General features: G+C 39.0%; 1 protein-coding gene across 3 annotated transcripts in view; it reads left to right on the plus strand.

Annotated features, from left to right (window-relative positions):
- Positions 1-20103, plus strand: part of prmt3 (protein arginine methyltransferase 3) — a 62534-nt gene that overhangs the window by 15012 nt on the left and 27419 nt on the right. For all 3 annotated transcript variants that reach the window (XR_006377598.1, XM_044192176.1, XM_044192160.1), the window contains exon 11: positions 14069-14147. Coding sequence is in view for 2 of the 3 variants with exons in the window: in XM_044192176.1 (XP_044048111.1) it covers positions 14069-14147 (79 nt within the window). In the remaining variant the exon portion in view is untranslated. The remainder of the gene's footprint in view (positions 1-14068; positions 14148-20103) is intronic.

Consider the following 20103-nt stretch of genomic DNA (forward strand, 5'->3'; position numbering starts at 1 on the left):
TGCCTTGATCTCAAGATATATTTACAGATGCATCAAATCTTATGGCTTATCTTCCATCCAACAGTGTCTTTAAATACATACATGCATATACCCAAAATGTAGATGTCCAACTTAATCTCAGATCGGTCCTTTACCAGCCAATGAGTGTGCAGAATCCAAGGTGCCAGCAGCAGTTATGCATGTGTTAAACATGGCTTAAGCGGGGCTAAACTCGACCATGAGCTCCTCTGAATACCTAACCAAGAAGAGCAGTCTTCCTTCCCCTTGATGCCCATTTATCAGGGAGATTCTCTGTGGCGATACAGGCGGGACGGCCAAAGTTGAACACACCGCTGAAGTCATCCCTAATTCATGAGCATCCTGTATCTGTCCCCCCTCCACCTCCCCCATCCATCGTGAAACCCCAGGGTCACGAGCAGGGGTCGGCAGCCAGAGCCTTCCCATCCTCTCACCAGGGAAATTGAAATTCGGTGGTTGACGTGCTGGTGGAACAGTGAAGGATAGGGAGCGTAATCTCTGATGACACCAGCTCACAGAGCGCTAATAAATCTAAGAATTCTCCAGTCACTTCTCATCATGGCAGCAATGGCAGACATTTCTCAGAGTGGCCAGAACTTCAAAAGCTGCCCTCAGATCTGCCTGTATAACATGGAAAAATGACAGTTGTCTCCGGAGGAGACTTTCTGGCCAGTGTAAATGGCTTTAGACTGTATTAAACTTTAATGGCTTTGTCTTGTAGCCAGGTAGTGTCTTATTATCTCAAAGAGATTCTGGAGGTTTTGTCACTCTAGTATCAAATTTTGTATTTCTATTTTTTGCTTCATGTGCCTTTTTTCTCAGATTATGTCATATAAAATCCCTGGTGCTTTGTTTTTAAGGGTTTTTTAAAGTCACATATTTTACCTTCTTAGTGAATTTTCTACATCATTGAATTTATAAAATAAATACTCCAAATACTTTATAAAATGTAAATTCTCAAAATACAGTTAGTGTAGGATGGGGAATTCCAATGTAAGGAAGCAACATTGATCCCTCATTAAATGCATGCCTCTGGTGTCATCTGATCCTGACTCTCTAATATAACCTTATATTAAACATCCATAATCTAATTTCAAATTTGTTTAACAAAAATATCACGTAACTTCTGTTGTCGGTGCTCAGAGTAACAGTTATGTTTTCCTTTTGTCCAAACACTCACTTTTTAAAATGTTTTCATTCTACCCATAAGACCATTCATGACATTCCTTAAAACAAGTGAAAAGCATAATTTGACATACCAAACATTTTTTCAGCAATAGCCATGTATAATGTATTTAGAATCTGTAATTACCTTTCTATATAGTAGTCTTCATTGTCAGTGGTGGAGTCCGCCATTCTCGTTTGGCTGCACTGTAAATAGATAGACCATTTGCGCTTCTGTTGTATTACTGACAAAATAACTTCTCAAGGAGTGTTTGCTGCCCCCAAATTTCGTATTAAATTGCACTTGCCATTACCATGGTAACCACAGGTGTCGCCAAATCACCCAGAACTGAAATCTTAAGGATTCTAACTTTAAAGGCACTTTGATTATTCTTGTCCCACTTGGTTTATACAGTTTCTCCCCACATTATACCCAAACATCCCGTTTCAACTATAAATATGACAAATAATGGAAGCAGAACAACATCAAAATGCTGTTTCTTTGTGAGTTTGATGAGGGCTTAATACCTTGGCCTGACATGTCTTAAATTCATGCCTCTGGTGTTGTCTGACCCTGCTCAAAATGCGCACACACACAGATTGGAGGCTTGCTAAGGCCTCCAACAGAGAATGGCCAAATTGGGTCAAAGCAATGGCTGGGATGCACAGGAGGGAATTCAGTAACTAAGAATAGATTAGCATGCAGCATTTCTTCTGTGCAGAGAAGCCGCATGCCTTCCTCTTATTTGTAGGAATATAGGATTGAATGAAAAAAGACAGGAACTGAAAACTGAGTACCTTTGACACATCTAAGTAGAAAGTATAGTATAATAGTCTGGTGAGTCTGTTGTCACTGAACAGTGTAATTAATCTGAAATTTGTAGAATTAATAGGCCTACAAATCCATGCTCTGTGGATCAAGAGAGAGAGCCTTGGGCTTACTGTGGAAAGAAAAGCATCACTCCTTTTAAAAAAAAAAAAAAAAAAAAAAAAAAAAAAAAAAAACTACATTCATTTATCATCACGTGTTGTGATTGAAAATGTTGTTCTCTGGCCTGGAAAGTAGTCTATATTGAGCGGAAGGCATTCAATGAAAAATGTTTGGGACTTTTGAAAAGGTATTAATTCCAGAGAGATTGTAAACTAATGCCATACATAATTTCAAAAACAGAAAATAACAGAATGATAGCTTGTTGCTACAAGTGTTTACATTAGGGATGTACACAATTAACTGACCAACTTTGCTCCATAGCACTACTAGTGGTCAAAAACTCCATAGGATACCTTTTTAATATTGTTCCATTCTGTAATGAAAAATGTAATGACTTAAATTGTCCACCAAAACCTATGTATGTTTTCAGATACCACTGGCACTGTCATATTTAAATACCTCTAAACACACTTTGCTTAACTTGGAGTATAGAAGTGATATTCAATTCTTTATCCAGTGTTAAAGGAATACCCTTCGCATTTTAAAAAAATAAAACAAAACCTTGGTGACATTTGGATGTTTTCTAGCTAAAAGAGACGATGTGAAAACAAGACAGTCTTGGAGTTGTTGAAAGGCATATTTTTTTACTTTTAAAGTAGGCTAATAATTTCACCCCTCCCTCTAGTCTTTGTGCAAAGCTATGCTAACATGTCACAGAGCTAGCGTTACCTCTGGATTGGAAAACTCTCTTGCAAACAAGATATTGATCTCAACGACACTTACTGAATTAATAAAAGCTAAACTATCTAATACATTAACTGAATTGATTGATCTTCTCATCTAACTCTCTGTAATACAGGATTTAAGCAGATTTCCCAAAATGTCAGAGTATTCCTTTAATAACATTTTCATCTAAATTTAACCGCCATCTTTCGCTCACACATTGTAGTAGATGTAGACAAGTATTGGCATCTATATTACTCACATTTTTATTGGTGCTCTATAATTGACCACCAGTTATTTATTTGTATGTAAAATGTCAAAAGAAATAGTATCATAACCAACAGATGTCAGAAATTATGATAAAAAGAACTTGGGCTTAAAAAGAGCAGAATATTACTTCAACTATCCATATACAGTACCAGCAAATTGTAGCTTGATAGAAATAACATTGCAAGTTTTATAATTAACTAATACGTTACTTATCTGACCATTAAGGCTGTTATGGAAAAGAAATAAAGGATTATATCACTGAAGTCCAGCTGTCAGAGTTGTTGGACCCAGCAGACAGTGATTACAGGGCTAATAGACAGAGATGGGTGATGAATGTGGTGTATCTGTGGTGGTGGTGGTGGAGGAGGAAAAGGGGGCAAATGAGAGTCTGTCTGCTGTGGCAGTGTTTGAGAGACTGCCTCTAGCAGCGGCATTGTCATTTCATAACTCACAACATTGATCGGTCCTCTTTCTCAGCACACGGAAAAACAAACAGTCCAGAGCAGATAAGAGGCTGGGGAGCTGATGGGGAGGAGGAGAGCTGAATTCCCCAAAGGCTAAATAAAGATTGTCACTCCAAGATCAATCACAGGTGATGGGCCTGCTAGCTTGATAGTGTTTCATGACACGCACGTACAAATCCGGACATGAGAGTAGACTGTCAGAGGAGAGTTGGCTTTAACAAACTTTTGTTACGTAATACTAGAGTCAGCATTAAGAACTGAACCCTTAAAATCCGGATTGAAAATCAGGCTAGTGACAACCACAAACAAGACAATAACTTTGCTTGTGCTTTAATCTGCATGTAATGGAAAAGTCCACCCAGAATACGTTAACATGAACACAACCAGCTAACAGTGACATACTTTGCATTTCTGAGTCTATTTATGTAGTTTATTGTATTTATTTTCCAAATGTGGTTAACTGTAATAATGTAGACAATATGACATATATTACGTAGACATATCCAACAGCTATAATGAAGTTTAGATAGCAGTGGATGTTTCATCAGTGTTTTCTATGTAAGTCCACACATTGGTGGAGTCTTAACAGGCGTCATCCGAAGTTGATGTTTACTTTTCACAAGTTCAGCAATCGTTTATGGAGAAATCAGAAAAGCGAAAACCCAGAGATTAATTTCTACATCAGTAAGAGCAGAAAAACGAAATTGTGAATACGGCCAGGAGACATGCTGCGTTTTGAGTAAGGTTGGTCTCTGGTCATCTGAATGTTAAAATCTGAACCAGTCTTGAAATCAAGTTAATATTCCATGCATAAGAAGACGTTTTAAATCACACACTAGACAAAATTACACATTTTCTGCTGCCTGTCAAACCTGCAAGTTGCACCAGCTTGTTGTCTCTTCGCAGTCGCCATTTCAAAACTCCTGTCCATTGTAGACTTTTCTGTAAAAGTAGTGACATAGGAGTCAAAACTATCGAACCTTAGAAAATACTACGGTAGCCCCTGTTAGTCCCTCTTTCAAACAACTGAAGAAACAAACCTGGATCTGGACTTAAGTATTTGGTCCAAGTGTGAAATTGCTTTTACAATTCTTCATTATAAAATAACTCATGGGGTGCATTGAACACAAACTGATGATACAGAAAACTATGATAGAAACTAAGTGTTGACTTTTCCTTGAAAAAATATGTAGTCTTTTACTGTGGATGCTGGACCTGTATCATATATCATCTTCTTGAGGTATGTGGTAACTCACCTTGGAGAAACTCTCCCAGAATGTCAAATTGGTCTTCAGCAACAGTGAGTGTTCAGTCTGTTGCATAAAAATGTGAAAGGAACCCTGAGCAAGAAAAGTGTCGAAGAGCCCCGTTCAACTTCTCTGCTGTGGAGGATTTCTTTGTGCCCACACCTCTGATATTTTACCTTGAGGTGAACATAGTTTGACAACAAAAAAAGTATCACTGACACACACGCATATACACACACAAACACAGAAAGTCCGAATCATTGTGTGCGGCAGAGGTGTGAAGTCAAATTAATGGCAGTCCTTCCTCTTTAGCCTCATTATCAGTGCTGGGAGCCTCACCTGCCCAAGAAGAGGGCGGTAGTCATCAGTCATCCTGTCCTTCAGTCTGACTGATTGTCAGTCACACACACACAGACAGAGACTCAGATGCAATAAAGTAGATGCACGCATCCACACACACACACATACACACAGTGACAGTGCCACAGGTGTGTCTATGTTCTAATGAGGATTTATTGGCTGTACTTATTTCCTCAAGACCTTCAGGAAGTGGTTTTCAGCCAGCTGCCTGTGTAACAAAACGTCTGACGCATCTAACTCCCATTTGTTGTTATTTTGTAGGTTTTTGGTGCTGTAGCCAGGTCATTTGGTATGTACAGTATAAGGATAATCATTTTCATTTTTGACAGACTTTCACCCAAAAGAGACATTTTTTTTTAAAGAAGCAGATGAGTTTAAACAGATTTTCACCCAGATTTCAGGTCCACACCCACCTAAAAGTTATTGTTTCCTGCTTCAAAAACATACTGACCACTGTTTGTTTACAGTAAATTATGTCCTGCAATGATCACAGCTCAGAACATCTTCCAGGTGAAACAGGGCAGCCATGTTGAAGAAAATGCGTATGAGCTGCTGGTTAAACGTTTTTAGTCAATGAAAACACAAGAAATGATTAAAGCACCTTGTTTGTCCTTGCATTACCTGGGTAATGTATTATCAAATTTTTTTAAATGCAATTTTTCACCTGCACAGGCTCATCATTTGCAGTGAAAGTGATTTTCATTTAAAAATGCTTGTATTTTTTTAAAAGTCGCACGTTCGTTTAAACTGATTTTCACCCAGATTTTATACTTTCAAACATCAAAACATATTTCCTCCTGCTGGAGAGGGATTTCTATAGTTTTTTCTGTTCATTCACCAGTCAGCCATCTCTCAGATCACATAGGCTTATATTTTTATAAATGTGTCCACAACAAATCAAAGACACACGTCTGTGTTTCATGTTAGTACACCACCCCTCTGTTTTTATTGGACTTTTCCCCCCTTTGCGCTTAATGAAGCATAGGCATATGGCCACATAGGCAGCCATTTACTACAAGCAGGGTGGTGTATAAAGACCCACAATGCAATTTAAAACAGTACTATATAATGTATGTATCTAAAATGCAATGTTGCAATTCTCTCATCTGGTCAAAACATCAGAAAGAAAAGGGTAACCGCTCTCTGGTTTGAATAACACTGCTACATGCAGAACATGAACCTGACGACCTGATGTATCCCTCAAACAGACATTCTCATAAACCCAAACCCATAATCCTGCATCGCTCAGTTGATAGTTTTTTGTGGAGAAAAATGGCCTCCTTGTTCCCCTAAAATGATGAATTTAATAACAACCGGTTATTGGACAAGTACACCACCGAATACAAGTATATTAGGATTTTTATAGTGTATGTGTGAATTCACAGCTATAACGTTTTATTTCACAAAGACAAAGACAAAGGCACACAAAGGCAAACATTGTTTTATTTTCATGCTGCTGACTTAGACTTTGACCTTAAAACCAAATGAGCTTTCATGTAAAGGTGCTTTTCCCAAAATCCAAACAGTAAATTCATGTATTGGGAAATTATGTGTGCCTGTATTAAATATCAGATTATTGATCATGATATCTACTGCTGACATGAATGGGGGTTCTCCCCTCATTACTGTAAAACCAAGACATTTAATTATGTTGTGTCCTCTTTATTAATTTATTTGTTCAGTAATATTTGATATTTAAGACTTTATTGAACAGAAAATATTAAAAGGTCTTTGAAGAGCTGCTAAACAGTGTAACTTCACAGTATTTCACTGCTCTCTGGTTGCAAGTTTCCATGTTTCACCTCTGACCACGCCCCACAAACTGGGTGTGGTCAGACGTTAGACAAAGCATGATTGCATGCAAAGCCAATGCAATGACAGGAGTGGATGGGAATAGATACTGTTAGTAATTTTTCTAACAGATACAAATTCTTGGGTGGTGCAAATTGAGGTGCAGGTGCAACTTCATGAGCTGAAAATGTTTCAAACAAAAAAAAATTGCATAATGAATGTATAGAGACAAGACTTAAAAGGAGAGAGACTAGAAGGAAATAACAAAACTGGACTTCCTGGTGAGTTCTGAGATCAGTCAGAAGCTGAGCCGTCACACAGACACGGCCGGGGCATACGTTGCTTGCTAGCTTACAGCTGATGTCTTTACAGTCTATAAATTGGCTGTTTTGTGCGACTAAAGATGGAATGCATTACCGTCCAGAGGTCAAACCCTGACAAGATAAAATTGTGGGGGAAATTTGAGAGCATGAAATTGGACGAAAGATAATGGATACATGCAAATCCTTTAAACCACATTGTATCTTACACTACATAATAACACTTTGCCCAAAGTGAAAATATGCCATTTTCCTTAAAATCTTTGATGTCTTAAAATCATTTGCATATTTAATTCAAATGTTTTACATGTAAATTATCGTAACATCTTCTAAAAATACATGATGTCCTTATCATTGATTTCAGAAGAGCCACTGCTTCTAATAACCTTGTAGCTATACTGCAAATTACTTTGCTGTTACATTATCTTTCCCCTCTATCTCTCCTTTGCATGCCTTTAAATGGAAATTAAGCTGATATTGGAACCTGTACAATGTACACTCACCAAGCGTTAACACACCAAAATCTATTACACGGATGCGTGTGATATGTTTATGCTAATGTGGTGTCATCTGACCATAGACTAGTATAGAAGAAGAGGCTTGTTGACGCTGCCTTCAGTATTCAGTGAAGCATGGAAGTAGTCCCACACACACACACACACATCCAGAAACACACATTAATGCATGCACACTCTCTCCTTTATTTTTCCTTGGCCCTCCTGGGACTGGAAGTGATGATGATCTGCAGTAATTGAGGAAGACGTATGTTGAATGCAGGAGGAGAGAGGAGGTACTGGAGGGCGGAGGAAAGTGTAAACTGCTGATTCAGATTTTGTACCAAAACGCCTCTTGGTACCTATAATTGACAGTCACTCAGTCTCCCAAGGGTTGATGGACATGGAAATCTCTAAATTGTAGCGCACCATGCCTTTTTTCCACTCTGCCTCCAGCAACTAAGGCAGGAAAACACTGCAGGAGTAATTGTAAAAGTAATATCTGTAGAGTTTATGAAGAATACTCCAGCTTAATAGCATTTGTGTTTATGTTTGCTTATTTAATAATGCACATTAATTAACATGAGCACTTGGTTCCGTGATGTAAATGTGCCAGATTTAGCCATACAGGCTAATTTTCATCTGCAGTCCCTGGCAGGTTGATGGCATATAAAAAACTGTAAAGTTAAGGGCAGTGACAACTCAAGGAAAAAGCTCAAATTATTGACATAAGTAACACAGCTGTAGAAGTGTATTTGCCATTTTCCTTTTGTGTATGTGCACTGGTGCATATGTAGATGTGTATGTGAGTGTGTGCGATAGCCCACTCAGGGGAATGTGTTTTATATGCTAATTTTGTTAATGTGTATAAGCTGCTCCAGCCCATTCTCATTAGGTTTTCATTAGTCTCTTTTATGGAAATGCACAGTGACTACTGCAGAGCATTGCCTGCACCAGCCTGGCTGCCTAACAGTACGCAGAGCTGTTTCCTCAAACTAACACCTCGGCCTGTCGGTGTCACTGAGCCCATAGACAGACAGATCGATTGGTGGAAATGGTATCAAAAAAGTTAGTAAATCAGTCTGGTGTTGAGATTTAATCTTGTTTTTCTTAAAACAAATGAATAAAGATAAAGTGAAATGAGATAAAGGAGAAAGTTAGCGAGCTCAACCAACATGTCAGCAACAACAGATACATCAAGATCCTTTTGTGATACAGAGCAGTAAAACGGCGTAAGGAATACTCCAATATTTTGAAAACACCACTTATTTTCTTTTTTTACTGAAAGATTTGAAAATCAATATCAGTTTTGTCTCTGTGCATTCAATACAGAGGAACACATGACCCTTACATAGAAAATAAACTGGAAGCAGGAAGAAACATGCCTTCCAATAAATCTAAAGGTGTCGTACATGTTGTATGTGTGTATTTGAAATATGTACAAATATAAGAAATTGTGGTTTAAAGGTGGTGTATGCGATTCTGGAGAAATCAAATACCATGACAAATACCATGACATAGAACGAACAACGACACAGCAAGTAATGTAACTAACGTTAGCTAGGTTGCAAACTGTCCCTACAGTTGCTGCTGCAAAGTTAACAGCCAGAGAGGACGAGATGGTTTCCCAGAGCCAGCAAACCAGCTCCAGACAGCGATACTCACAACTCTCCTGCTACTAAAGCATACATCACAACAACGGCATATCTTGGCAAACTAGAAAGAAAGCTGAATATCCGTGGGCAAGTCATTTAACGTTACCTGGCGCACAAATCATGGCAGGAATAGTGTTGTGTGGCTCGGTCCGAGCCACTTTGTTTGTTTTAGCATTTACAGAGCCAGGGCTGTGTACAAAAACCATCAGCTAACGGACCGTAAGGAGATAACAGCAGAACAAAAAGACGTGTATTGGATTAGAATCGCATACCTCACCTTAAATTCCCTATTTATTGATATTGATTCATACTTCTATTACTGCTGTGCAACATCCACCGTCTCATAATCATCTTAATAAGCTACACTTGACAGTTCCTGCACAATTACTTATTACTTATATTATTACATTGTATTATTATTATACGGTACATACTTATCAACTGGTAAATCCACTTTGTACTTTACACTTATTTTAAATTTATACTTATATCCACTTGGTACTTAATCTGTCTTGCCTGTATTATAGCGTATTATATTCTGATTTGCTAAAACTTCCATTCCTGTTTGCACTGACGTGATAGTGAGCAGCTGTAACAAAAGAGTTTCCCCTCGGGGATCAATAAAAGTGATTCTGATTCTCACCTTTAATGAGTAGTTAGTTTGCACATTGGAGCCATACCAACCAACAACAGTTGGGTCCAGTGACTGCAGACAGTATCTCAGAAGTTCTGTACTTGAGGTGATGTGGCCTTTCCACGGTTTTGTAACTCTGAACAAACACTTTTGTATTAGCTTTTTAGCTAACACATTGTAAATAAGACAGTTTTGAAGATGATTGCTCGAAGGCTTATTTTTTCTCTTTGACATAGGCTAGCTAGTTACCCCTTCTTCCACTCTTTGTACTAAGCTAGGCTAAACATTTTGCTATCTTTTTTAGAACTCCACTTAAATTAACCTTCCCATCTGACTTTCAGTAACATAGTAAATGAACGAAAGTCCCAAAATGTCAGTGTTCTTTTAGGACTCAGTACAACATTAAACGGTATGGATATAGTTGCTGTTGTGGTTTAACAGGCCCAGTTGTTTACTCTCAGGTTATGCTTTCCTCTCGTAAATAATTGACCCCTCTTGTAGGCTTGCTGTTTTTTTGATGGAAGATTATGCTGTCCACCAAGCAGATTGGACATTAAAACTCACACATGTTGTGGTATCATTGCATGTCGTCCCTCGTGCAGGGAATTGGTGTGGTGATGGATCTTCTCACTCTCTCTTCTTGCTTTTAGCATTTAAATCATTCTACAGACTGAGCCAATGTGGGTGCTAGAACTGGAGTCCAACATGTCCAATAAAATTAACTTAAATCTTAGTGTTTTGATTTTGAGCACTGTGTTCTCATGATTAAAATATCAATGCTGACTGGCCTGAAGGATGCATGTATCGGATATAAATATATATATCCAGTCCAACTTTGCAGCACCTTCCTTGTTATACCAGTTATACAGTAGGTGTGACTGAAACAACATGTAGACATCTAGCTGTCTGTGTGCACTGATCGTCTAAAATTGAACACTGTTACAGCCCGAAACTGCTACATCATCCAATTTTTATTAAACTTTTAGGGATTACACACTGCACAGGATTACCTGTATCATTCAGGAGTGACATGTTCACTGATGGATTGTTATTGCTGATTTTTCATGGAGAGGTTGAAGTTAGTTGTTACTGTATTTCTGGTAATTAACATTGCAGATGTATAAAATTAGGGAGTGGTACATGCTGCTGGGAGGACATGGAAGGCAGCAGGAGGGGCAGTAATTCTGGAGCATTGTTGACGATAAAAGTAAGGTGTGACTCTGCTTTCAGGCATCTCTCTCTCATATCATTTCCTTCAAGTGAAGCAGTGTCCCGTGAAATTGGGATCTAAATTACGAGGCTGGTGTACTCTGTGTGAGGGTTTTAAAAATGTCCTGCTCCGTCGCTAAGGACATCAGCTGGACCACAACAGTCAGCAGCAGACGATCCGCCGGCCTGACTTTGGTTCGAAACAGAGGGAATGTTTCCCTTTATCGCCTTGCGGAGGATGAGTCAGTTATATCAGCTTCATCGCTGTCATCATTATCAGCTCAGGCCCATGACAGAGATGGTGACGATTTTGGAGTTAGTGTTATAAATCAGGGCTGTTTCCCCTGTTTGTCTGCCGCTTGCTGTCCTCTCCTCTCTCCAATAAAAGGGTGTCTTTATTTGAATAATAAGACTCTTATCTCAGTGAATTACTATTCCGCTGGCCACTGCGTTCTCTTTATATCACTCTTCCTAACCTCCTCTCCACTTTCTCTTCATCATAGAAAAAAAGAACCCCCCCACCCCACAAACGCCCCCACACACGTCCCTTCTTTATCTTCTGTCCTGGCCGTCACCTCTCCTTGTCCCTACAGATATTAGAGATATTGGATTCTTAAACATAACTCAGACCATTTTGTTTTCTTATTTTTTCTATCATACCTATGAGTTCACACTACAAATTTCATCAGTTGTGTCACTGTTGAGCTGCTTACATCTTACTTGGATGGGTCCAACTCTCCAATACAGTGGTAGCAAGCCATTTCCCAAATATTCCCAAACCTTAAAACTTCCTGAAATCAAAATACACCACAATAGCATTAGTAAAGCTCTCTGTTAACATATTGATCGCTTGTTCTGTAATGAGACATTTTGATTAAGAAGTTGTAAATGAAAATTGGGCAAAACAGAAAAGCCTGGCCTTTAGGTAAATCCAACAGAACTGCAAACACTAGTAGTCAGAAGATCTGGCAGGTTTAAACATAAAGTGATTACCCAAACTACCCATTGTAAACATCCAGCACAGTTTACAGACCAACCTCCTGGATCAATTTGGTGTGTTTTTCTGTGCAGTGGGGGATTATTAGCAAAGTTATCGTTGCATTCACTTTGGTTTTACCTCCAGTGAAAGTGACTTAGATAATCTGGCTAAACTGTCAGCTTGTTTACAACCTGTGTGATGATCTGACTGCTTGTGTTTGTTGGACCTATTTTTAGTGACGGTCATGTTTTGAGATGTTTAGTAAGTACAGTATCATAACCGATAAGAAAATAAATCCAGCTCGTAATAATTTATTTTCCCTTTAGCACTTCCTCTTCCTCCATTGAGCCCTTCTTCTTTTCTCTATGGTGGACCTGTAAAGCTGTGGAAAATACAGAATGAACATTGTCAGGTCATGGGTAAACTGAATTTTCCCAATGAGGCTTGGGAAAAAAATTAGGGTTTTTAAAGAACTTTAGGAGCGCAGTGTGTGTAATATGTTTTTCCTTAATAATGGGATATGAGGAGACATTTACAAGCAAAATTATTTATTTGAATAAAGTATACTACGTTTTTTAATTATTTCTGCTTCAACCTGTATTTATTTAATAATTATGTAATTATTTATACTTTAAACTCCTATAAATGGTATGAACACATCTATAACTAGAAGGGCACTTCGCCAAGGCCAATAGTCCAGTGGGGTCCTCCCCCAAGGAAATTTGATGTTATTTGACTAATAACTATTCATTTTCACATAATTGTAGAGAACTATGACAATATTTATTAAAAAACACACAGGTTGTAGTTTTTCACATTACACGCAGACATTAGCAAGAAAAGAAGTGAAACTGATGAATTAAGCCTAATGTCCTGAAGTAATCCTTCACATTTTGTGAGTGATCGCACTGTGTGCCATAAAAAATAATAATCACAAAATAAGATTGGTTAAACAATGCTTTTGGCGAGATTTTTGTTGAGTATCAGATAGCCCTTTAGAACTCCAGAAATCCATGGCATGTAAGGCTTCATAGATCTACAGTGAACATGAGGACAAATTCATCATTGTGATGGAAAATGATGGAAACCAAATATCCAGATTAAAAATGGAAGGGGTTGTGCCTGTTTTGATCCTAAACACAGATTTGAAAGCATTGATGTGTGTTTCTATTCCTGAAGGAGCCTTTCAGTGTTGTCACAGCTTTGAAAGGACTGATACGGGTCATCGTTTACAGTAAAATGTGCATGTACTGATTTTGCTCTGCCTCCTTGTCCCAGATAGATATGTGCCCTCCCACATGTTTGAACCCACCCAAATGTTGTGCACACAGATACCATACTGAAGGGGCCAGCGTTGCAGCTTGGGCTTATCCGATTGGTTGGTTTACTGGTTGGAGGGGTAGCAGGTAGAAAAAGCCATTTGTCAGCAGTATCTGCCACTCAGGTCGAAGCCAACAAGATGTGGACAAAACTCAATTTCAGCATTAATGGAATTAATACCACGGTTAATGTGCTGTCTACTGGAGCAGAACACGAGGTCAGCCCAGGGTCTAACCTTTGGAAGCTGGCTGCCAGACTCTTGCTTCAAAGTCACGGCTAATTCAGATTTCCACCATAGTGATGTTGAATTAAAAAATAATTGAATTTTCCAGTGTTTCTGTAGTCTTCTCCTCTCATGCATTTATTACCTGCCTTGAACTGCTAAAGACACCAGATAATGCCATATGAACTGCTGCTTTTGTCCTTTTGTTCAGTAAACTTGTTCCAGAAGATACCGGGGGAATAATGTTCATGTCCTCTCTTTTTCAGGGTTACTTCTTGCTGTTTGAGTCCATGTTGGACTCAGTCCTGTACGCCAGAGACCGCTATCTGGCTGACACTGGCTCAGGTAGGTCATATTCTCCTTACCACAAAAGGATTGTTATATGCCACTTTCTGCAAACTGTGCAGAAAATTATTTTTCTTAAGGCATTGTCATTTAATTTCTCTATAATGTAGTTTAATTAATGCTTAATTTCAAGAGTGATGAAACACTGCCTCCCAGGCTGTCCCTATGTCCTGCATATATTTGAAAATCAAGCAAAGTGGCATGGGGAAGTGGGCAGAGTGCCAGCGGGTATTGCTCTGCTTTGTTAACACTACAGTGACACACACAGCCCAACCCACCTTCCACCATTTGGCGCTGTGAGCATTTTTTGTACAGTAGGTTGGACTACCTTGGGTGCACTCCAAAACCCACTTGTGCTGACCTGAATCGAAGACTCAGTGCGGCAAGTAAACAAAATATCACGTTTACCAACAGCATTGTAACCAATAAGATATTTAACATGGCTTGCAATAGCTGAATTCAAATGGAAAAGGTACTGTACTTTCTCTGCCAATACTAAAAATCTGTGGAAAGACTAAACTAAGGTTTACCACAGCATCTCCACTACCTGCTGCTGTTTAATTATCAGCTGATAGAGATTCAGCGTCAGACCTGACGCCTTATATACTGCCTGCACTCCGTTTAAGCGCGATCTTATTTTTTTTGTTTTCGGGTGACAATAATCCTATTTTCAGTCATTATGGTCCTACTCTTTGGAATTCTTTACCACTTGAAGGTCTGCTACAACAGTATCTTACTTTAAAAGCAGACTAAACTTATTATTTTTTTCCGCAAACTTTTAGTTTAAAGTGTGTGGTTAATGGGTACATTTTTATCATACATATTCATCATTTTTTCTTTAGGCAAGTGTGTGTGTGTGTCAGTCTCCTGGGTCATCCCATCCATGCAACTGACCAGATTTAATGGCTTGTACCAAATGTGACCCAACTAAGGAACGGTTCCACCACACTGCCTTTAGTGGCTCCTTGGGACATGAGGGAGAGGTCACAGTCACACACACATTGATGGACGGCCAGAATGGCCGCACCTATAGAGACAGATCTGTTAGCAAGGGAGATTGGACAGGCGAAGGTGTGACGAGAGTGAGGCAGAAAGTGACAGGTCAGAGGACACCGTATGGTTCGTCATGAGCCTTCAACCCTGACGCTGCCAACACAGCCTGCTCTCGCTGGATCTACAATCAGCTGCACTGCATTAAGTAAAATGAAAACACTGAAAATCAGGAAAAACGTTTTCATATGCATTATTTTCGGTTAACAACACACCTCTGAGGTAGCAGTCTCATTGTATTAACCATGATCAGCTGTTCCTAGACAGTCTTCCTCTATTTATTGGAGTAGTAAAGTAACCTTTTGAAGTTTGATGACAATAGTCCCAATATAGTTTCTATTTAAATAGTGTATAGTCCTAAATTGTCCTGATTTATATATGCATAATGTTTTTATTTTGATTACCTGCATGTAACAGTGGTGTAACCAAATTATTTTGTTTTTCTACAAATCTCGTTCTGTATTATCCCTTACAATTACTTGGAGGTAGGACAGTCAAGTTGTTCCATGTTATTTCTGACATAATAATGGCAATAATCTCTGGTCCCTGCTTCACTATTGTTGAAGGAGTTCTGGAGTAATGTTGATGCACACTTTGATTAGAAAATAATAATAACTTTTTAAACTTGAGGATGTTCAGCATATGGCTGGAAGTACTCTCCCAAAATCTCTAATGATAAATCACATCACATTGACATCAATAATGATGATAAAAGTAAATTTCTGTAATACAGCAGTATACACTATTTCTTTTCTCATGTTGGCTCACTTCTGATAAGTTTGTTCTGATAAACTACAGTCTGACCAGTTAAAGATTCTGGACTTCTGGACTTGACTGTGAACTAATTGTTTAGTTGGATTTCTTGTTTCCGGTCATTGGTTGCAGCTATTCTCTGTGAAATTATATGAAATTGAGACAATTCTTTCATTGAAAATCAGAAATTTAGGTCCATAAGAGATTCCTAATCCCGCTAATTTGATGAATTCAGTTAATTTCCCATGCCTAATTTAGCATGCATGGTGCCAGGCACAGAAAAGAGGTTAGTTGCCTGTGTCACTACTATGAGTGGAGGCTCCTCCATGTTGTTGTTTTTGTTCAGAGGTAAGCATGCCCAAGGCAGTATTTATGTGCAAATCTGCAAAGCAAATATTCCTGCACTCCAGCACAGCCAGACCTGACTTTAATGCAATCACCAAAACCTTAACTTTTTTAATTTATTGATTGTTGATCCAGCAGTTGGTTGTTGTGTCCTGTTAGGTTTATCAACTTCTATTCTTAAGTTTATTTACAGATTTTGAGTGTGTGTGTGCACACGGCTTTGCTGAGTTATTAGTCCAGCCCTGCAGCACTGCTGCTGTATGTGTTTTTAAGCTACATTAGTAGAGAGTTACAGCGGCTCCCTCATTCTCCTCACTACATTAACCTCCCCTTCATCCTTAAATGTGTCCCTGCATGCCTGGCACAGCACAGTGTCCAGGGAAAAGGGATCTGTTTTGTCCCATGCCCCCTCCCACACTGTCTTTCCCTCTTTCGCAGCCGACCAATGGGGGAGATCGAGAGAGCAAGAGAAGAAGATGGGGGGGGGGCATGACAAACGGGCTGTAAGCAGCGAGTCGAGAAGGACACAGATGTCAAAGCCATGAATCTGGGGACGCCCGTGCAAACCCCCCTTCTTCCTCTTCGTCTTTCTCCCTCTCCATGCACACCACAGCACCCCCTCCTTTGCCTATTTGTCTCTCTGTCTCCATTTCTTTTTCAGTGTGTCTCTCAGACGGGCCCTGTCCCGATTCTGCCCAATCAGCAGCTTTCCCCCCTCCTCTCACCTGGCCCCCATAATTACTCACTTGGTTCAGTAATCAGAGTAAAATGATGTGACAAATCTGCTGTTTGCGTGTGTATGTGTGCGTAAATATGTGTGTGCATTATCATTAGGTATGGTGACACTCACAGGGTCACAAGCAGACTTCAGCTAATAATGGGAGGCCATGAGTTGCCCATCACTGAGCTGTCACCATCCATTCACACATTTTATGGTCCGATGTGTCTAAAGTTACGTGAGACTGAGCACTAACGCACATGCCAGGCAAAATAAATAATATGTGCTCATTGGTAGGCTTGTATTTTTAAAATTATAAAAAGTGGCTTTAAAAAACTTTTGTAGTTTGCTTTATGGAGAATGAAGGTTGGGGCCAGGTTGGTTTCATAGCAGTTACAATGGATTCCAATTCTCTGGACAATTGTTTGTCTTTTCTATCCCCCTCTTTCCCCTTTTCTTCTTCCTGTAAAGCACTTAATAACTATTTTTTTGAAAAGCGCTGTATAAATGGAGTTTGTTAACATTATAACAGTGGAAAATGTATCAAAACGTTCGTAGAAACTTTTCAAACCACGCCTGCATCATAATCACTTTCTCTGTTATCCATACGATGTTTTAAACAGTCATTTGGCCAAAATATGGATAAAGATACTATAGATACACTGACCCTATTTCAATGCTCACACAACGAAAGGCTCAAGCTCACATTAATGTGTGTGTGCTGCATTTGAGAGGGAACTGATCAGCTTGTTAGCTATAGCTAGACATAGCATCTGGTAAGGTAATAAATGGAGCTCATAGTGTTTGCTCAGGCAGGGATATGGGGTCTATGCACTCAAACTAAGCACGCATTCAAATGACTGAGATGTCTGTTAAAATCCCTAACTGCTATTCTGAAGCTGCTAACTGCTGTTGCTTCATGTCTATTGGCTGGTTATTTGAGTAAAGTGAATGTTGCTTCTAAGCGTTATTGCTGCTGCTAACTGCTTACTATTGCTATCTACTACTGCTACTACTAACCGCTTACTGTTGCTATTTACTATTGTTGTTCCTAACAGTTTATGGCTGTCTGCTGTTGCTTCTGTTAACTGTTTACTATTTCTATCTGCTATTGCTGCTGCTAAGTACTTTCTGTAACTTTATGCTCATATCTTCTTTACATGAATTGTTGCTCCCTTTCTTGTTCTGTAAATTGTTTTTGTATTGCTTGATAAAAGCAGATAGGAAAAAAGTACTTGCTTAGCTATCTGCTAAGCTACTGCTAACTGCTTGCGAACTCTCTGCGCTAACTCTGTCTTAGCTACCAGCTAACTGCTTGGTGTTACTATCGACTATTGTTAACTACTGTTGCTCTTGCTAATGGCTGCTACTCAGATTAATGATTTAATGTTATATACCATTATTTAATGTTATACAGTATACCAATATTTCAACCATCTGATATTTTGTCATTTGTATGGATAACTCTGAATAGTGTCATGGCCCGGCTATATTCAGCCTGTTTGCACTGGGGAGGTTGCTCTGCTTTATGAACTTTTCATTTGAAGTTATCATGATGCCACGGTCAGGTTTATTTGCCATAACAGGAAACTATGCAGATTTTTCTCTCCAACTCTGCTGTTATGAACATCTCTAATTGGGACACATTCTTACATTACTACTAGTGGCAGTAAGTTGTATGTTAAAATATTAAGTTTGATATATCCTCATGGGTGTATTATAAACTCTAGTTTAGGCCCTAGGCCTCTGTGTTAGCTAATGTTACTTCACAGTAGGGATACCAAGGGCTTCAAGCATTTCAGCTCTGGCTTAATCACCAAGCATATTAACCATACAATGGCATCTATTCAGATGTGAAAACACAACACACATTAAGGCTCATGTTTAATCCTCATTTTAAGACATAGATAATGTTCATTCAATAGACAGTTATGTAATATGAGGAGCGACAATAATCACTGCCTGTGCTCAGTCTTCAAAGCTTTGAAAAATTAAACTACAAGCACAGTTCCCCACTGACTGACTGACATCTTCCATCTTCTATGGAAAAAATGTTTTTTCTGAGGCTGCAGGTTCAGTCAGCTTAAAAAAAAAAAAATCAAAAGCTTGTTTCACCAAAATACAGCCCGGGTTATTTTCAGCAGCAGTCATTTCTCTAAGGTGATAGAGACACTGTCAACTGTGAAACCATGTGTTTGACTGTTCTGGCCACTGACACAAGCTTCAAAACATTCAAAATGATACCAAATCATATGATTTCCCAACAATTCAGAATCTATTCCACATCAAGTAATGAATCTGTATTAAGCCGGGATAACATCATTTTGTAGTTTTTTTTTCTTATTCTTTACCACAAAGCATAGTTATCAGTGTTGTAAAATTTCAGCTATTTACGGCTCACAGTATTTAAGGTGGGGTATGCGATTCTGAAGAAATCCAATACGATGATATAGAGCGAACATGACCATCTGCCATGACCTTCCCATTGAAAATGCACAAAAGTTTTCCCAGTTTTGTGTGGGAGAACTTGACTGGCCTGCACAGAGCACTAGCTTCAGCCCCATCCAACTGGAATACGAACTGCATGCCGGGCCTTATCGCCCAACATCAGTGCTTGACCTCACTGATGCTCATGTGGCTGAACGGGGGCAAATCCTTGCAGCCATGTTCCAAAATCTTGTGCAAAACATTTTTCTGAAGAGTGGAGACTGGTTATATTAGCATATTAGTGCTCATGGGACAATGAGAACAATCACCTTTGGTAATGTTCGGGTGTCCACACACTTTGTCCAAGTGTCCACATTTTAGCCACCTTGTCTACAGAGTGTAAAGTATGAAAGTAGGGCAAAATGGTCATCAGGCCATGTTTTGTGCACATGTGATGGATACAGTCATTACAGCAGCCTCGTGAAATTGATGCAAAGCTCCACACCCACAAGATGTTAAGGAGTTCTCTGATTAAATTTGTTGAATTGTTTTCAAGCTAATAAATTTGTTGATATTAAGCATGTCTCAGCACTGAGAGTAGAAGTTTATGGGACCAGAATTTGCCCACCATTTCCTTTAGTTATGATTAATGATCTTTTGTTC

Source organism: Siniperca chuatsi, linkage group LG1 (assembly GCF_020085105.1).
Source record: "Siniperca chuatsi isolate FFG_IHB_CAS linkage group LG1, ASM2008510v1, whole genome shotgun sequence".
Lineage (NCBI taxonomy): Eukaryota > Metazoa > Chordata > Actinopteri > Centrarchiformes > Sinipercidae > Siniperca > Siniperca chuatsi.